Genomic DNA, 18,966 nt, shown 5'->3' with positions numbered 1-18,966 from the left:
TATAAACACTAATCTTTCAAATGTCAAAAACAGAACTATAAATCGTGTACCTCCTTCGTCTTCTCTTCGTCTTCGTATTCTTGGCAGTGATTCTTCTTCGTCTAGCTTCGTATTTTGGGCAGCAATGGAGTTTTTATGGAGATTAAGTGTTGCGGTTTTGAGGATGAGATACGATTTTGAGGAGTTTTTATGGAGTTCTTCGTTCTGGGCAGCGATGGAGTTCTTCATTCTGGGCAGCGATGGCAGTGAAAGAAGATTTAGGGATTATGAAACGCATATCAGAATTATTTTGATTTTAAAAATTTTAATTAACGAAACAGCTATGAAAGCGCTTTTAAAAAGCGCTCTGGTAGCCCTGCCTTTACCAGCGCTTTTTAGGGTAAAAGCGCTTTCGTACCCCCCCCCCCCTTCAAGAGCGCTTCTGAAAGCGCTTTCATAAGCCCCCTATAAGAGCGCTTTTTGAAAGCGCTTTCGTACCCCCCTATAAGAGCGCTTTTTGAAAGCGCTTTCGTAACACCCCCCCCCCCCCCTTTAAGAGCGCTTTTTTTGCGTGTTTTTTTATTTTGTTTTTAGCGAAACCTATACCAGCGCTTTTTCCTAAAAGCGCTTTAGTAGGGGTGCTGCTAAAAGACAAATTTGGCGTAGTGTTGGCTCGCCACTTCTTGGACTTTATGGTTGGTTAGGAATGAGATGTGTTTTCGGGAGGAATGGTGGAACTTCAATGATACGGTTTGGAACATAAAGATTTTGGTGTGGAAGTGGTCTTTTTACGGGAAAATTACTCATTCCAATTATTCTTTTTACGAGTTTAGTAAAAATCTGCAATTATTTCTCTCGTAATTTTAATTGAATTGTAATTTTCTTTTTTGTCGGATTTTGCCCGTGTTCTCGTATAAATAGGTCGGAGAACCCTTAGTTCTCCCTTATATAATATCTTGCTTAAAAAAAAATTAATCTTTTCCTTAACTATGATAAAGTTACGAATCAGTTGAGTAGTTTTATAGCATTTCTTCAATGAGCAATGCTATTTTAACAAAATATAGGTTTTCTTTAGAATGAATGAGAAGAAAAAAAACACTAAAAATTTAAAACTAGATAATATACGATATGTGTTTTTTTTTTTTGTGTCCAAATAGCTTATCTCTTTTTCAAGAAATATGTTAAACTGATATCCTTTTGTTATTTGGAATACATGTGCACAAGAATTAAAACTGAGAGAACGTAAAGAAAAAAACACATAGCCTCTACACAGAATCACATGCATAGTGATGCATGCATGCATGCATGCATGTTGGTATTAGAAACATAGTTAGGTACGTATAAAAAGTGGAATTTAAAATTAACAAATGATGTTAGTGTTCCCTCTATTTAAACGCTCCAACTCCCATTATTATGATATGTCATGAGCATATGTCTTCCTTCATGTACACTACTTCTCTCCCTCTCTCTCTCTTTCTCTCTCATACAAATATATAATGGACAAAAAAGAGTGCAGTTCTTCACAAGATCCTGATGTTCGAAAGGGACCTTGGACAATGGAAGAAGACTTGATCTTGATCAACTATATTGCAAATCATGGTGAAGGTGTTTGGAACTCCTTGGCAAAATCTGCTGGTAATAATAATAATAATATTAATAATTAATCTCACATCACATATACATCATCAATCTTCTACTTTTCTTTAATTAAATAAAACAATACTATGTTTAACCAAGGGCTTGTATTATGATACTAAAAATGACCTAGGTTGGTAGGGTTACTTATGATCCATAATATTTTTCATAAATGATAATTAATAATATGTTTTTATACATGTTAGGTCTTAAACGTACCGGAAAGAGTTGCAGACTTCGGTGGCTAAATTATCTTCGACCCGATGTTAGACGAGGGAATATTACGCCCGAGGAACAACTCTTGATCATAGAACTACATGCAAAATGGGGAAACAGGTCAATCCATATAAAATATTTTAATTTTAATATATATTAAATTATATTATTTAGTTATTGAAAAAATGGACATGTTTTGTTTTGCATGAACTCTACAAATCAATATTTTTTTTTATCAAGATTTAATTAATTTTATGTAGAAAAGTTTTAATTGCCATCTTTGTTTTTTATAGTTCAAAAGATAAAGAAAGTTCTTAGCTTTCTTGTTAGCTTTTGGTATGGATGAGCTTGTAGTATACACTTGGAATAGTGTGTATAAAGTGGGAGGGAATTCATTGCATGAGAAAAGATGCAATATTTTGGGGTTTGTAGCATTTTTTATGTTTACAAATTTTAATTCTTTGTACAAAATCTATTTATAAAATTTTCGAATCTCCAAAAATCATTTTTTTTAATTCTTTTTTATCTCTCCTTTTTTTTTTGTATGCTCTCTCTTTCCTTCTAACTACCTAGTTATATGTTATTAATATAATATGATATTTGTTGGTGGTTTTCATACATTTTATTTTGAGCAATTGAATGCATCATCTATTTTTTTAGGAGAAATAGTTTAAAAAAATGCTCTTAACTTCATTCAAATTGAATTATATTGTAATAGTTTTCAATTCCAAGTATTCCCTTCATCACAAAGTTGGTGGTAATTGGCTGCGAAAAAGTTTCATAAATTTCCATACCCTGAGATGTAGTTTGAAGTGAGGATTTTAGGTCAATTAAAATAAGAAATTCCTTTGTACCAAAAAATCATCCCAAAATCATTTTTTTAAAACATTTTTTTAAATAAGTTTAATAAGAAAATTAAAATATATTTCAAACGAATAAAAAGAAAGGTACCTAAGGAATGCTTAATCATTTTAAATAAAAAAAAAAAGAAAGAAGAAATTAGGTTATAGAGAAAAGTAAACAACCCCGCCCTATAAATAAGACCATGTCTCAAAATACAATTGAAAATGAAAAAAAGGTTATAATAATATGTAATTATTCATTAACACTTTGTTTAGGAAAAATTGCTGATTAAATAAGGAAGGAAAGTTTTATAGAAAGAAATAAAGGGAGGCCATAGATGATGTTGATGATGATAAAAAGATGCATAATGATTCAATTAGGGTTACAATATTAATTAAAAAAAAATTACTACGATAATATTTAAAAGAATTAGGGTTTCTACAAGTTCAAAGAAAGGACTACAATAATGTATATGTCATTAAGGATCTTGATTAGGAAATCATATCATATTTTTACTCTTGTTATACCATAGGTTTAAGAAAAAAATTTGATGTACAACCAACCCTATATGGATGTATACACTTTGAGAAAAAATAATAAAATGAATTGTTTGGTTAATGTGATAAAATATTGACGTGATACGAAGAAAGAGATAGAGATAAAATAATTTGTAGAATATGTGTTTGAAAACGAAAAATGCACAAATATCATTACCCTAAATTAAAACTTCTTTGAAACTAGATCTTATCTTTATATATTGTATGACACTTCTATAAGATATCTACAATACAAAATACTTCTTTGAAAATAGATCTTATCTTTATATGTAGCCTATGATGCAAGAAAACAAGAGAGGCGAAAATATATGATTAAAAATTTTGTAAACACCTATAAAAATTACGGAAAAATATTTTTGGAAAAAAAAATTTGATGGAGAAGACTTTCACTATATTTTTGTATTTGAGTTCTCTCCTCTTTCCACTACGATTGAAAAAAAGACAATAAATATTAGAACGAAGTAAATTCAAAACAATATTTATAATTTATGGTGTATGAATCTCATAGAAACTCTATCGTTAACAACAAAAACTATAAAGATCGATAAATTTAATGAAATGAATTATCAGTCTAAATATAAAATTCTCTACAGGAGAAAGATGACCATAAAAAAAAGGTCAAACTTATTATCATAAAAAAATCACTATTTTACAAGTTTCTTGCTTTTAGAACATAAAAAAATTAAAATAATCGTATATTAAAACCAACATATACAAAATATTTGCATAAAAACGGACATTTTTTATGGCAGTATTTCTTCCAACATATAATAAAGATAATGGATGAATTTTGTGGAAAAAAGAAATGAAAAAGCACTAAGAAGAGCGAGTTATCTTCTTCTTTTTCTACGTTTTATTGTTGTTTTACTCTTTTTTAAGTTGTTTCTTGTGTTCTTTGATATCGCTTTGAAAATATTAAAAAAAGTGAAAATTAGACAATTTTTGAAAATAAAAAAATTAAAAAAAATCAAACATGTTAAAAAATATTCATTACTTAAATAATAATTAAATAAATAAAGAAAATATTTCTTTTGTGATATTTACTTTATATATGATTATAAAACAATTTAAATTTTTTCATAGGTTTTTTTTCTTAATTTAATATATAGTATCTAGGTTTCTTGTAAATGAGAACCGAAAATGTTGTACGTTAGGAACTAAACTAACCCATATACAAAAGTTGACCTATGGTGTTTCGTGTAGGAATATCTATCTATATTAGAATTTAGAATCTCAGCCGTTGGATCTTTAGGATCTTCATAGGGTGTACTTGTAAATTTGAGACTCTTTGGTTGAGGAGAGAGTTAAATAGGAAACTAGATTTTATATAGTCAAGATCAGACGTATTCATCGTATTTGTAATTGTCGAATCTATATCTGACAGTCCATTTTTAATTTTAATTATTTTTTAGAATATTGTAAATTATCAAACAAAAATCAAATAACTTAATCTTAACTCAATAATATTAACATACAAACTTTTTAAATATAAAATCCACCATTTTAACAAAACAAAACAAGCTTTTATGACTATTATTTATTTATTCATTTAAGACAAAGAAAATAAGTTATGAATATCACACGTGCCTATATTCTTTTAAAAAACAAGAAGCACATGTAGTTTAAATTATGTTTGAGTATAAAAAAATACAAAAACAACACAATGAAGTTAATTTAAATTATTTTTCCAAGTTATGAAGTTAATACAAAGAGTTGAAAATACTCTACAAAATCCATAATTAAATAACAACAAAAAAGATCTTTATTATATGTAGAGAATAGAAGAGATGTTTGAAGTGAACCATAGTTTCTACCTGAGGCATGCATGATGCATTGAGAAATCTGAAATATTATTGATCTTGGACAAGTTGTTCTTCAAAGAAAACAGATTATTTATCTCCATATAGCAAAGGAAAACAAGTATCTTATATATCTATATCTCAACAAAGATCCGTTTTATATATATAACTCACTCTAAAAATGTTACCTCACTTTTATTCTTAGCTTCTCACTACCATTGCCACCTTTAAATACTCCACTTTCAAAACCTCACATTTTCTTTTTTTTCTCAATATAAATTACACAAATTTTCACTTTGCGGTTAAAGTTTAAGTTATTTTTTCTCTCTAAAAATTACACAAATTTTCACTTTATAGTTTTTATTTTAAAACCCCAATATAAAAGTATATATATGACCTTAGTTGAATTATTCAAAGAAATATATTTTTCTTTTTTTTTTTAGCTTTTACTTTTCACTACTTAATTACACTCTACAAAAAGTTTCATTTGTTTGGCCTAATGAATATGTTAATCAATTTTTTTTATTTACTAATACAAATGATCATTAGCCTTCTTAATTAATCATCATTAACATTGCTTAAAAACATTTATTTTTAATTAAGTTTAGTTCGATTTCTGAACGTAACAATTATTTGTCAAACTATACTTACTTCTCGACGGTGAATTATGTGTAAACTTAATTTATTGATTATATATTTGGGATTTTCTTTAGCAAATTAATGATTCACCAATGCAGGTGGTCGAAAATCGCGAAACATCTACCGGGACGAACCGATAACGAGATAAAGAACTATTGGAGGACAAGGATTCAGAAGCATATCAAACAAGCTGATCAACAAAACTCTCAGCAGCAACAACAACAGAGTTCTTCAGATATTCAAATAAATGACAATAATGAAAATAATAACAATCAAGTAGCAAGCTCTAGCCAAATTCCCAACACAGCTGAACCTATGGACACCAGCAGCAATAATATTATGTCACCTCCTTCTTACCAAGGAATTTTGGAACCATTTTCATCTCATCAGTTTCCTACAATCTCTGATCAATCAAGTTCTTGCACCAATGACAATAACTACTGGAGCATGGAAGATCTCTTGTCTTTGCAATTACTTAATGGAGATTAATTAATTAAGATTTAAGTGCTTAATTAATTTCCTACATATTATTATATTTAAACCTATGTGCTTAATTATTTTTCCATGAAGCATATTATTAATTAGGTTTGTTTATATACCTAGTTTGATCATGTTTGGTTACAAGTACTTTTCATATTTAAGAACTTATAATGGCTTATGTTGTGTAATATATATAATATAAGAGCTTAATTTATAAAGTGCTTTTGATTAAAAATATTCTTTGCCAAACTGATATATGATGATGATATTGCACATGCATTGATAAAATGGCCAAACTAAAGCCACAAGAAATCGACACGTGTCATCTGTTTCAACACCAACCAGTGCTATCTTTGTTAAAAATTGAAACCAACTTTTTCATTAGCCCAATGTGATCCACGTACTGCCATGCAACTTTTCCAAACAGACCAAAACCTAACTCTTTGTCTATACTTACTTGCATCATGCTCTATGTCATCATTAATTCATCTCATCACATCACATGTCCCTCATAAATATCTCGAAATCGCAACTGCAATTTAAAACCATGCATGCAGTCGTAAAAAAACATCGAAAACTTAACGTCAGGGTCGTTGCATGCGGTCGTATAACATCGAAAATTTAACGTCAGGATCATTGCATGCGGTCGTAAAACATCGAAAATTAGTTTTCGATGATGGTATATTATATTGTTGAAGTTACATAATAAACTATAAGGTAGAGTTTTTTATCGTAAGAAGCAAACAAAGCATTGATGAGGTACCAAAGTTGAAACCTAACGAGAGTTATACAAACAAAGGGTATGGAAGGTGACTCAACAGACTTGTCATGGGATTCTGCTATACCTTATAAAGAAACAAGGACAGTAACATGTATAGCCTTTGAAAACTGATCTTAAAAGTAACTCTGTGTCAAGTTTGAACCGTTCATTGTATTTCCTCACGTTTTTTATGTGTGAAATGAAAAGAAACACGTGAAATAAAGAAGTAATATTGTTCACGTGGTTGGTCTGATAGACTTGAAGAAAACATGATGAAATTGAATATTGGAGCTTCTGTTTCTGTGTGCCATGATGACAGCTTTTTAAGATAGATAGCAGTACGTTACTTATTACTTTCACCTGCTTCAATGGGGCTACCTAGTTGCATTGCATGCATGGGATGGGATATACCTTATTTTCATTTACTATATCATACTTATAGATATAGTTTCAACTCATAATCTCATGTAAATATAATTACCAATCATAATTATCTATGTAAGTTCTTGTGCTAGAAGGGAAATATCTGCTGACATAACTTTTTGAATACTGAAGTTTGGTATTAAACCAGAGTTTGACTGAAAAGAAAGTTAAATTTGACATGGAAAATGAGTAGTTCATTATAGAGAATCACATGAGTAAGAGTATCAACTATTAAATAAACAAACTAATAATCCATACTAATACTATATGCACATACATAACATATGTGCTTATTATAATATCAACTAGCTCAGCTAGTGTGCTAGGCTGAAAATTTGGGCTTCCATACTTATGGGCTTCTGCTATAAAAGGGAGGATTTAATATTCCTCCTCAAATATTATATCTGGTCCCCCAATGATGGGTGCTATTATCCTTAGATTTTTACAATTTTTTTTGAAATAATTGAATTTTTTGAAAAAATCCGGTAATTCATTTCGACATAAAAAATTTACATTAAATTTTGAAATTTTCAATAAATTACAGTATTTTTCACAATTTATCGAAAATTTTGGATAATATAAAAAAAATTTGAAAAAATTCATATCAGAAATTTTTTGTTCTTGCCACCCCCAAATTTATTCATGGGCAATTTAGAAATTAAACAAAAATGAGGGTGTCAGATACAATTCATAGGATGGCATGTTAAATCCTCTCTAAAATAGGTGATTTCCTTTTCACATCCTTTGATATTTTCAAAGCATTTGGAAATGACAAAATGGTATATGGATTTTAGAATCTAAAATTATCCTTTAACTAAAGAAATCTTCCTTCTCCACCTCCTCCGTTTAGCGATCTATTTTTCACACCTCTTGATCTCATAAATTTGTAGTATCAAATATTATTTTATTTTAGATTAAATCTTATTCGAAGCAACTCTTTTTTTTTTAATATTTTTAAATAGATTAGTACACCCTTATGTGATTTCATAATTTATTCCTTGTATTTTTATGTCGGTATAATTGTAAATAGCCCACATGAGATAATACAAAATTTACTAAGGGTAGGTGAATACCACACATCGGCCAAAGTGGGGGCTTTATTTTAGCCGTCCGTTTACCGTAACACTCGCTCATTGGTCACATCACTCTTCCTCTTTAGGCTTGAGTAAAATTCACCTGATTCCCACCTAATGGTATGAAAGCTCAGTCATAGGGAAAAGTAACGTTCTCCCAAAGAATATGGGAAATAACGGTTTCACGCTTCTACGAGGGGCAGAAGAACCACCCCGTGGGTCCAAGAATTCAGACCTAAGAAACCTCTATAAATATCTCAACCTTGAGGTTGAGAAAGGATATCTCAACCATCTCGCGTAAGCTTTCTCTATAACCAACAATAACCTTAAAACCCTCAGACAACTCTACACAATCAAAGATTGTCACTCATTAAACTTTTAGAAAGAACAATTAACGCCCACTATGGGGCCCTAATAAAATTGACATGTGCCTGTTACCTTAAAAATCTTTTAAGGTATTTGAGTAGTGCAGTTAAGGAAAGGGTCTTATGAGTTAAGGGATTCTACTCTACAAAGCGCAACTTGTAAGGAGTTAAGGTCGACAATGAGCTGAAAAGTTATGAGGTAGAAAAGGGAGAAGTCGATGTAGTGTGCAAGTGAAATAGTCGAAGTGTGTCTGTCGACCACGTTGAAGATGGAAACTTAATAAAAAAGTTCTAATTATATTTATGTGCTAGAGATTGGCGTCGAAGCAAACACCTAAGCGGGATAAATTTGAAATTTGAAAGCACCAGTAGTTACGCAGGAGTTTTTCAAAATAAGCGCCAGGGGAGCGGTTACATTAAGACGTGTCAGATGTTTAGTAGGTTTCATGTTGTAGGCAGTTAGTTTGTAGTCATTATAAATAAGGAATCGAACGAAGGATTTTGTGTGTTTACTTGTACTAAATCACTTGTAAAAAACTTCACATTCCAAGCGTAAGGAAGGAGAGAGCTTTCAAGGGTGCTAATGTTCGTGAATCACCAATTTTATATCAATGCAATTTCCTTTCTTCTCAATTATTCCTTTTGAATGTTTTTGTTTTAAAGAGAATCTAATCATGTACTTCGTGATCACCATCAGATTGCTCAAAAAGTTTGAACAAGTAAACATTCGACATGTACCTCGGAAAGAGAATCAGAGAGCTAATGATTTAGCGCAAGAAGCTTTAGGGTACAAGGTGTTAAAAGACCATAATGAGGAGACAATTCAAGTAAGAGAGAATGTGAGGGTAACTTTATTGTCACCTTCAGATCTGTCAATCATAAAGTTAGGAGCTGTAGATAGTGAAAATTTTGAAATCCTGACCATCGACGATTTAGTATAGAATGATTGGCGTATGAAAATTATGGTATGACAGACTCGGATGTCAATCCCGATGCCAAGACATCTGATCTGTTATTCATGTAGCACAAGCAGAATACAAGGATCCCCCATTATTTAATTACTCTTAGGAAAGAGTCAATGAGACCTGGGATCACACATGTTCAGCATACATAACTAGATTATAACTTTTACATGGTTCTGTATAGGAACAGCTAACACTTCTGAACCTGATGTTATAGACAAAGTCATAATATTCAAAACTGAACAAACAATGCAGAAGATAAATAACACAGTTAATTGTTTACCCAGTTCGGTCTAACTACCTACTCTGAGGGCTACCAAGCCAGGAAGAAGATTCCACTATCAGTAGTACTATTTTATATAAACAACCTCTGGTTTACCTAGTCACTACCCAATGCAACCTTTATCTCAGAACTCCATCCAAGATAAGAAAACCTCTGCTCACTCCCTGGTGATACCTAACTGTTACAACCCTGCAACAGCTATTTACACAATTAACAATGAACACATACTTGATCTTGCTTCACAGCTTCAATCAAGCTTACAATACTCAACTCTTACCTAGAGGTTTCGAGTGAGGACAATCACTTCTCTAACCTACAGGTTTCGAGAAGGACAAGGCAGCAATCCCACAACCTGGGTGGTCTACCTATAGAAACCCTAATGACTGCATCGCTAAAACCAGGTTTTCTATCTAAAACTAGGTTACAAAAGTTTCCTATTTATAACCTGATCCCAATTGGACTTGGGCTTACAAATCGCAGCACTTTGATGTTACAAATATGCAGAAAATATTCTGCTACAAATAAGGTCTTTCAATCATGAGTTTCCTAAATTAGAAACTGCTGAATCTTCAATCTTCTGATCTGATTCTTCCTGAATCTTCAATCTTCTAATCTGATTCTTCAATTATTCTTTTGACCTTTAAATATGCGCCACATAGGATTACATAATATTCACATAGAATATTTGCTGTTACAAATATGCAGAAAATATTCTGCTACAAATAAGGTCTTTCAATCATGAGTTTCCTAAATTAGAAACTGCTGAATCTTCAATCTTCTGATCTAATTCTTCCTGAATCTTCAATCTTCTGATCTGATTCTTCAATTATTCTTTTGACCTTTAAATATGCGCCACATAGGATTACATAATATTCACATAGAATATTCTGTATCTGTTAAGTACAAATTGAATCTTCCTTCCAGTTCTGCAGGCGCGATGTCATGAGTTGATGTCATGACATTCCTTTTAACATCTTGCTTAAACCTGTTTTGTTCTTTATAGACTTGCAAGATTCACATTAATATTATGTTTTACTGCTATTATGTTTTAGTCAAACATAGATGTCAATCAGCCAATAAAAACACTAACAATCTCCCCCTTTGGCATATTTTGGCTAAAACATAAAAGTGCAGCAAAAACATAAAAACTTCAAGACACCAAGGAAGAACAGAATTTACATTCTCAGAATTGGGTTTACCTTCTGTTCTTCAGGACTTGAACCACATCATAACATTGTCAGTCTGCTACAAAAACCTTTTTACAGTAGCAAGATCAGAAGATGGTATTCTTCTCCCCCTTTTTAGACACAATATGACAAAGATAGAACCGATGTCATAATATGCAGTGGAACGCCTTCATGTAACACTGATATTCACGAGGAAGATGATGGGAGAAGCCCTGCGTCTTGGAGGACCAATGGTGGCATAAGAGACCCCTTTGTTAGTCTTGTACCAGAAAACAAGTCCTAGCATAGATCTCGAGAGAGGACTTGAGTGAAAACTGTCCACCAATCCTAGTAACTCAGAACACAAATCACAATTGTGTTCATAACTCAGATCACAAATCACAACGAACATGATTCCTATACTGAAGGTTGTATATAGTGGAACATCTTTGTTGTTATTGCAGAAAAACCCATGGTAGAGACCATCAACATCCCCAGCCCGTGTTTTTCTTTTTCTGAGATGGTTTTGGTATAGCAACCCATCACAATGCCAAACCCAGACTCGACTCACAAGTGTTAGAACAAGATTTGTTCTGATCAATATTCTTGTTTTGATGATAACATTATATATGAATTTTGTATAAGACAATGTGGTACTCTAATCCTTTACATTTTCCATTTCAGGAAATATATAAAGAGTATGCACAATTCAGTGCTCAGAAGCACTGACTCGGAAGGTTCAGGATGGCTGCATTAGAACATGCTCTGGCAAGACATCAGAAGATGGTCAAGCAGAATCAGAACATGGACTATTAAGCATCAGAAGAACATGAAGTCAGAAGCAGAAGCCCTGATGTTCTGAACGGTATCACGCTCAAGCACTTCAAGGTCAGAAGACAAGAAGATGCTCTGCACCAAGCTGATTGACTCTGATATTCAAAACGTTGTATTCACAAATATGAGTTCAGAAGCAAGTACAAGATGACAGGCTATTAAGTCTAATCTCTGACTGACAAAAGGAACGTTAGAAGCTACAAAAGGCAAAGTCAGTAAAAGCAGCAAAAGCATGGCTCGAGGTAGTTGACAAAAGTGTGAAACATTAAACGTAAAGTTGTACTATTCACGCAATGCATTAAATGCAACCTAACGGTCATCTTCTCAAACGCCTATATATATGGAAGTTCTGATCAGAAGCAGTACAATAAACTCTTGCAAAATACTGAAACACTGTCAAAATCAAAGCTCACGAACTTCATCTTCAACCTCACAAACTCTTGTAATATTTTATGAGTGTTAAGCTTAGAACTTAAGAGAAATATCACTGTTATGATTATAGCTTTATATGAAGCAATTCAACCTCTTGTAAACTTTATTTTACATTGATTGTAAAAGGTTCCTAGAGTGATCAGTGTGATCAGTAGACTCTAGAAGACTTAGAGGTTATCTAAGTGGTGATTTCCTAGAGTGATCAAGTTGTGATCTGTATACTCTAGAAGACTTAGAGGTTATCTAAGTGGAAAACCATTGTAATCAGATTGATTAGTGGATTAAATCCTCAGTTGAGGTAAATCACTCTAAGGGGGTGGACTGGAGTAGTTTCGTTAACAACGAACCAGGATAAAAATAATTGTGTTCATTGTTTTTATCTTATAAGTTTTTAAAGTCACACTTATTCAAGGTGGAGGAAGATGAAAACATTGAAGCAATGTTCTCAAGATTCCATACTCTGACTGCTGGATTAAGAGTGCTTGACAAGGGATACACAAAGGCTGATCATGTCAAGAAGATCATCAGAAGCTTGCCCAGAAGATGGGGCCCAATGGTGACTGCATTCAAGATTGCTAAGAATCAGAATGAAGTCTCTCTTGAAGAGCTAATCAGTTCCTTAAGAAGTCATGAAATAGAGGTGGATGCAAATGAACCTCAGAAGAAAGGTAAGTCAATTGCATTAAAATCTATTAATAAAAAATGCACTAACGTTTTCAGGCTGAAGAAGAAGATTCTGAAGAGTCAGAATCAGAAGAAGAAGAAGAAGAAGAAGATGAACTCTCCATGATCTCCAGAAGAGTAAACCAACTCTGGAAGAGTAAACAAAGGAAGTTCAAGAAATTCAGAAGTTCTAAAAGGTCTGAAAGAGGAGAATCTTCTAGACACATAAGATCTGACAAAAAGAAGGTGACATGCTTTGAGTGCAAGGAGCCAGGTCACTACAAGAACGAGTGTCCAAAGCTTCAGAGGGAAAAGCCCAAGAAGAAGTTTGAAAATAAGAAAGGCTTGATGGCTACTTGGTACGAATCAGATTCTTCTGAATAAGAGTCAGACTCTGAAGATGAGCAGGCAAACATTGCGCTCATGGCCACTGTTGATGATGATTCAGAATCTACATCCGACTCAGATTCTGAAGAGGTATTTTCTGAACTTTCTAGAGAAGAGTTAGTTTCTAGTCTAACTAAACTTCTGGAAATCAAGGTTCAACTTAGTATCAAATACAAGAAGCTGAAGAAGCTCTTTGCATCTGAAACTAAGAAGCTTGAATTAGAAAATTCTGAACTTAGTGAAAAAGTTTTAAAACTATCTAAAGATATTGAATCATCTTCTAGTTCAGAAAGTCTATTCCAAGCATGAACAATATTCTTAAGGAATATGACTTGAGTTTCAGGAAGTTTTTATCTAGAGTTATTGGAAGAAGTCAACTTGCCTCTATGATATATGCAGTTAATGGAAACAAGAGAGTTGGCATAGGCTATGAGGGTGAAACCCCATACAAACTTGAATCTGTTGATGAGATGAAAATCACATACAAACCTTTGTATGATCAATTCAAGTATGGCCACTACCATGATATTAGACACACTTCACATGCTAAGAGTTTCCACATTACACACATTAAGAAGCATGTTACACATACTAGAAAATATCATGTGACTCAGAATAAGGAATATCATGTTGTTCCTCCTGTTAATTATCATGCTAAACCCAAGTTCAATCAGAACTTGAGGAGAACTAACAAGGAAGGACCCAAGAAATTGTGGGTACCTAAGGAAAATATTATCCATGTTACAGATATCCTTGCAGCCAAGAAGACAAAGGAAAACATGTCATGGTACCTGGACTCTGGGTGCTCGCGGCACATGACGGGAAAAAGGTCTATGTTCCAAGACCCGGTGCTTAAATCTGTTGGAGAAGTTAAGTTTGGAGGGAACCAGAAGGGCAAGATCATTGGCTCTGGAACCATAAGCATTGGTAACTCTCATTCCATAACTAATGTTCTGCTAGTAGATGGATTAGCTCATAACCTATTGTCCATAAGTCAATTAAGTGACAATGGTTATGACATAATCTTCAATCAAAAGTCTTGTAAAGCTATTAGTCAGAAGGATGGCTCAATCCTATTTACAGGCAAGAGAAAGAACAACATTTACAAGATTGATCTTCAAGATCTTAAGAATCAGAAGGTCACTTGCCTTATGTCTGTTAGTGAAGAGCAATGCGTCTGGCACAGAAGATTAGGCCATGCTAGTTTGAGAAAGATTTCTCAGATTAACAAACTTAATCTGGTCAGAGGACTCCCTAATCTAAAATATAAATCAGATGCTCTTTGCGAAGCATGTCAGAAAGGGAAGTTTTTCAAACCTGCATTCAAGTCTAAGAATGTTGTCTCTTCCTCTAGGCCGCTAGAACTTCTACACATTGATCTGTTTGGCCCAGCCAAAACAGCATCTGTCAGAGGGAAGAAATATGGATTAGTCATCGTAGACGACTATAGCAGATGGACGTGGGTAAAGTTCTTGAAACACAAGGATGAGTCTCATACAGTGTTCTTTGACTTCTGCACTCAGATCCAATCTGAGAAAGAGTGTAAAATCATAAAGGTCAGAAGTGATCATGGTGGCGAATTTGAGAACAGATTCTTTGAGATTTATTTCAAAGAAAATGGTATTGCCCATGATTTCTCTTGTCCTAGAACTCCACAGCAAAATGGATTTGTAGAACGAAAGAATAGGACTCTACAAGAAATGGCCAGAACCATGATCAATGAAACCAATATGGCTAAACATTTCTGGGCAGAAGCAATCAACACTACATGTTATATTCAGAATAGAATCTCCATAAGACCTATTCTTAATAAGACTCCTTATGAATTGTGGAAGAACAGAAAGCCCAACATTTCTTATTTCCATCCATTTGGATGTATATGTTATATTCTGAACACTAAAGATCATCTGCATAAGTTTGATTCTAAGGCACAGAAGTGTTTCCTTCTTGGATATTCTGAACGCTCAAAAGGCTATAGAGTATACAATACTGAAACATTGATTGTTGAAGAATCAATCAATATCAGATTTGATGATAAGCTTGGTCTTGAAAAGCCAAAGCAGTTTGAGAATTTTGCAGATATAGAAATCTCTAATTCAGACTCTGAAGAACCCAGAAGCAAAGTTTCAGAAGATCAAGTTGCTGCTTCACTAGAGAATCTAATAATTTCTGAAGAGCCAACTATCAGAAGATCTTCTAGACTCAACTCTGCTCACACAGAAGATGTTATCATTGGGAAGAAAGAAGATCCTATCAGAACAAGAACATTCCTTAAGAACAATGCATAATGTCAATTTGGTCTAGTATCTCTAATTGAGCCAACTTCTGTTGATCAAGCTCTGGAGGATGTTGACTGGATAATTGCCATGCAAGAAGAACTAAATCAGTTTACATGGAATGATGTTTGGGATCTTGTTCCAAGACCAAAAGGATTTAACATCATTGGAACTAAGTGGGTCTTCAGAAACAAGCTAAGCGAAAAAGGAGAAGTTGTAAGAAACAAAGCCAGACTGGTTGCTCAGGGCTATAGTCAGCAAGAAGGTATCGACTATACTGAAACCTTTGCACCAGTGGCCAGGTTAGAATCTATTCGCTTATTAATTTCTTTTGCCACTCAACATAACATCACTCTGTATCAGATGGATGTTAAGAGTGCCTTCTTAAATGGTTATATAGATGAGGAAGTATATGTCCACCAACCTCCTGGTTTTGAAGACTCTAAGTCTCTAGAACATGTTTTTAAATTAAAGAAATCATTATATGGCCTGAAGCAAGCTCTTAGAGCTTGGTATGAAAGATTAAGTTCTTTCCTTTTGGATAATGGTTTCACTAGAGGACAAGTGGATACAACTCTCTTCTGTAAAACCTTTAAAAAGGATATTTTAATTTGCCAAATATATGTTGATGGGAACCTCTAATGCTACACTTGGAAAAGAGTTTGCTATGTCTATCCAGGCTGAGATTGAAATGAGCATGATGGGAGAACACAAGTACTTCCTTGGGATCCAGATCAATCAAACTTCTGAAGGAACTTATGTTCATCAGACCAAGTATGTGAAAGAACTTCTGAAGAAGTTTAATCTTTCAGAAAACAAAGAAGCAAAGACTCCTATGCATCCAACGTGTGTTCTAGGTAAGGATGAGGTAAGTAAGAAGGTAGATCAGAAGCTCTACAGAGGTATGATTGGATATCTTCTATATCTTATTGCTTCTAGACCTGACATTTTATTCAGTGTTTGTCTATGTGCAAGATTCCAATCAGATCCTAGAGAATCTCACTTAACTGCTATTAAGAGAATTCTGAGGCATCTGAAAGGTACTACTAATGTTGGTTTAGTCTACAGAAGATTTGAAGAATACAACTTAGTAGGATATTGTGATGCTGATTACGCTGGAGATAGAGTTGAAAGGAAAAGTACTTCTGGAAGTTGTCAATTTCTTGGAAGTCATCTGATCTCCTGGTACAACAAGAAGCAAGCTACAATTGCCCTCTCTACAACAGAAGCAGAATATGTTGCTGCTGCTGGATGTAGTACACAGATGCTCTGGATGAAGAGTCAGCTAGAAGATTATCAGATATATGAGAGTAACATTCCTATCTTCTGTGATAATACTTCTGCTATTTGTTTATCTAAGAATCCAATCTTACATTCCAAAGCTAAACATATTGAGATTAAACATCATTTCATTAGGGACTATGTTTAGAAGGGTGTTCTATCTTTAAACTTTGTTGATACAGACCATCAATGGGCTGATATCTTTACAAAACCCCTTGATGAAGATAGGTTTAAGTTCATTCTAAAGAATATCAGTATGGATTTATGTCCAGAATGAAAGGATGATAAGTTCTGATATATGGATTAGATTTGAAATGATCATTATTTATTTTCTTATAATAAGTTCTGAAAATGTTGATCAGTTAGATATTCTGATTCTGTTATAGCTAACGTTTCATATGTCTAAGTTGATTCAGAATCTCTTTTAAAGCAAAACAGCTGTCACCAACTATTCCAGAAGATGAACACGTGTTCACTCTGAAGGGACAAGCATGCGTGCAGTTGATGAGACGCCTCCCTAGGTAAATGTGCAAATCATTTCAAATATCACGTTTTACCCTAACGTCACTCAACATTAAATGCATTTGATTCTCTACATTCTGTAACTGTTCATTCTCAAAATTTAATTTCATATTGTTTCAAGTCCGTGTCTATTTATACATCTCTCATAACCTCTTTTTCAATTTTCACGCATTCATTCTCTCTTGTGTATGCATTTCGGCAACCTTTTCTCTTTTTCTTAAACCCTAAAAGAAAACCCAGAAATCTCAGAAGTGCTTCCATGGCCTCCTCCTTGTCTCATAATGCTAGTTCTTCTCCTCAGCAACAACATGAACAAGAACAAGAGCAATATCTCATTCCTAAAATCACCTGTTCGATTCCACTGGATCAGTTGGAAGTCATCTGTGAGTTAATGGTGGATGTTGATAATCTGGAAGATCATGAAATTCATATCAAAGAGAATTTGGTGTTTCAAGGATGGGTACCATTGTTCTATGAGTTCTGTGGAAAATTCTATCCAGACCTTGTGAAGGAATTCTGGATTCATGCAACGGTTATTCCTAAAGCAATCGTCTCTTTTGTTCATGGTAGATTCTTCCCCATCACTGAAAACACCTTGAGAATGTTGTTTGGGTTGATGAATTCTGAAGGTGAGACTAAAGGAACTCCAAGAACTGATTGGGATATTGTCTACGCTGAAATCTTCACAGATGGGAAGAAATCAAAGAAAGTCAAGGATCTGAAGAACATATACAAGATATGGACCAAGATTCTTATGGGTTGTTTCTACCACAGGAAATCAACCAGTTCATCTGACTTCATCAATAAAGACCAACAATACATCATGTACTGCCTTGGTACTCAAAAAAAGGTGGATATTCCTTTCATAATCTTCAATCGCATGTGGAATGCTGTGAAGGATTCTAGAGATGAAAACAGAATGAAGCATAAGAGGAATGTTTTTCCTTTTGGAAGGATCATTACCAATCTTCTGGTTCAAACCAAGATGGTTGAACAGTTGGAAACTGCTAGAGTAATCAACAACCCTTACACCATATTGGGAGTGCTCTAAACGCTCATACTCTGAGGAAAATGGGCTTAATTCAAGAAATTCGTTCAACTCCTCATGCAGATCCAAATGTTAGAAAGAGAAGGGGTCCGGTTCTTGCTGATTTTGAGATGTTCTTCCAAAATGAACAACCAGATGTTAAGGTTCATTACCTTAATATTCTCAAACAAGATGGTTCTGTAAATGCTCCTATTGGGATAAGCAAGCAGAAGCTTCTGAATACTAAGGATGGAGTATCAGAAGTCTTTCTAGAAGTTGCTCCCCAGCAAGAAAGAAGAACAAAGCGTAAGCTAGATCTTCCTTCTATCAGTGAAGAGAAGAGAAATGAAGATATAACTGGGGA

General features: G+C 33.5%; 1 protein-coding gene across 1 annotated transcript; it reads left to right on the top strand.

The window, feature by feature from the left end:
• Positions 1-1,396: 1,396 nt before the first annotated feature.
• Positions 1,397-6,340, top strand: LOC131611450 (MYB-like transcription factor EOBII). Its single transcript, XM_058883471.1, has 3 exons — positions 1,397-1,614; positions 1,821-1,950; positions 5,767-6,340. Exons 1-3 carry the CDS (start codon positions 1,476-1,478, stop codon positions 6,155-6,157), a joined length of 660 nt encoding a protein of 219 aa, XP_058739454.1. The 5' UTR covers positions 1,397-1,475; the 3' UTR covers positions 6,158-6,340.
• The last annotated feature ends 12,626 nt before the right edge of the window (positions 6,341-18,966 follow it).

The sequence above is a fragment of the Vicia villosa genome, linkage group LG6 (genome assembly GCF_029867415.1).
Source record: "Vicia villosa cultivar HV-30 ecotype Madison, WI linkage group LG6, Vvil1.0, whole genome shotgun sequence".
Taxonomy (NCBI): domain Eukaryota; kingdom Viridiplantae; phylum Streptophyta; class Magnoliopsida; order Fabales; family Fabaceae; genus Vicia; species Vicia villosa.
The sequence above is the reverse complement of the archived record's forward strand: the minus strand, read 5'-3'. Positions and strand labels throughout refer to the sequence as shown.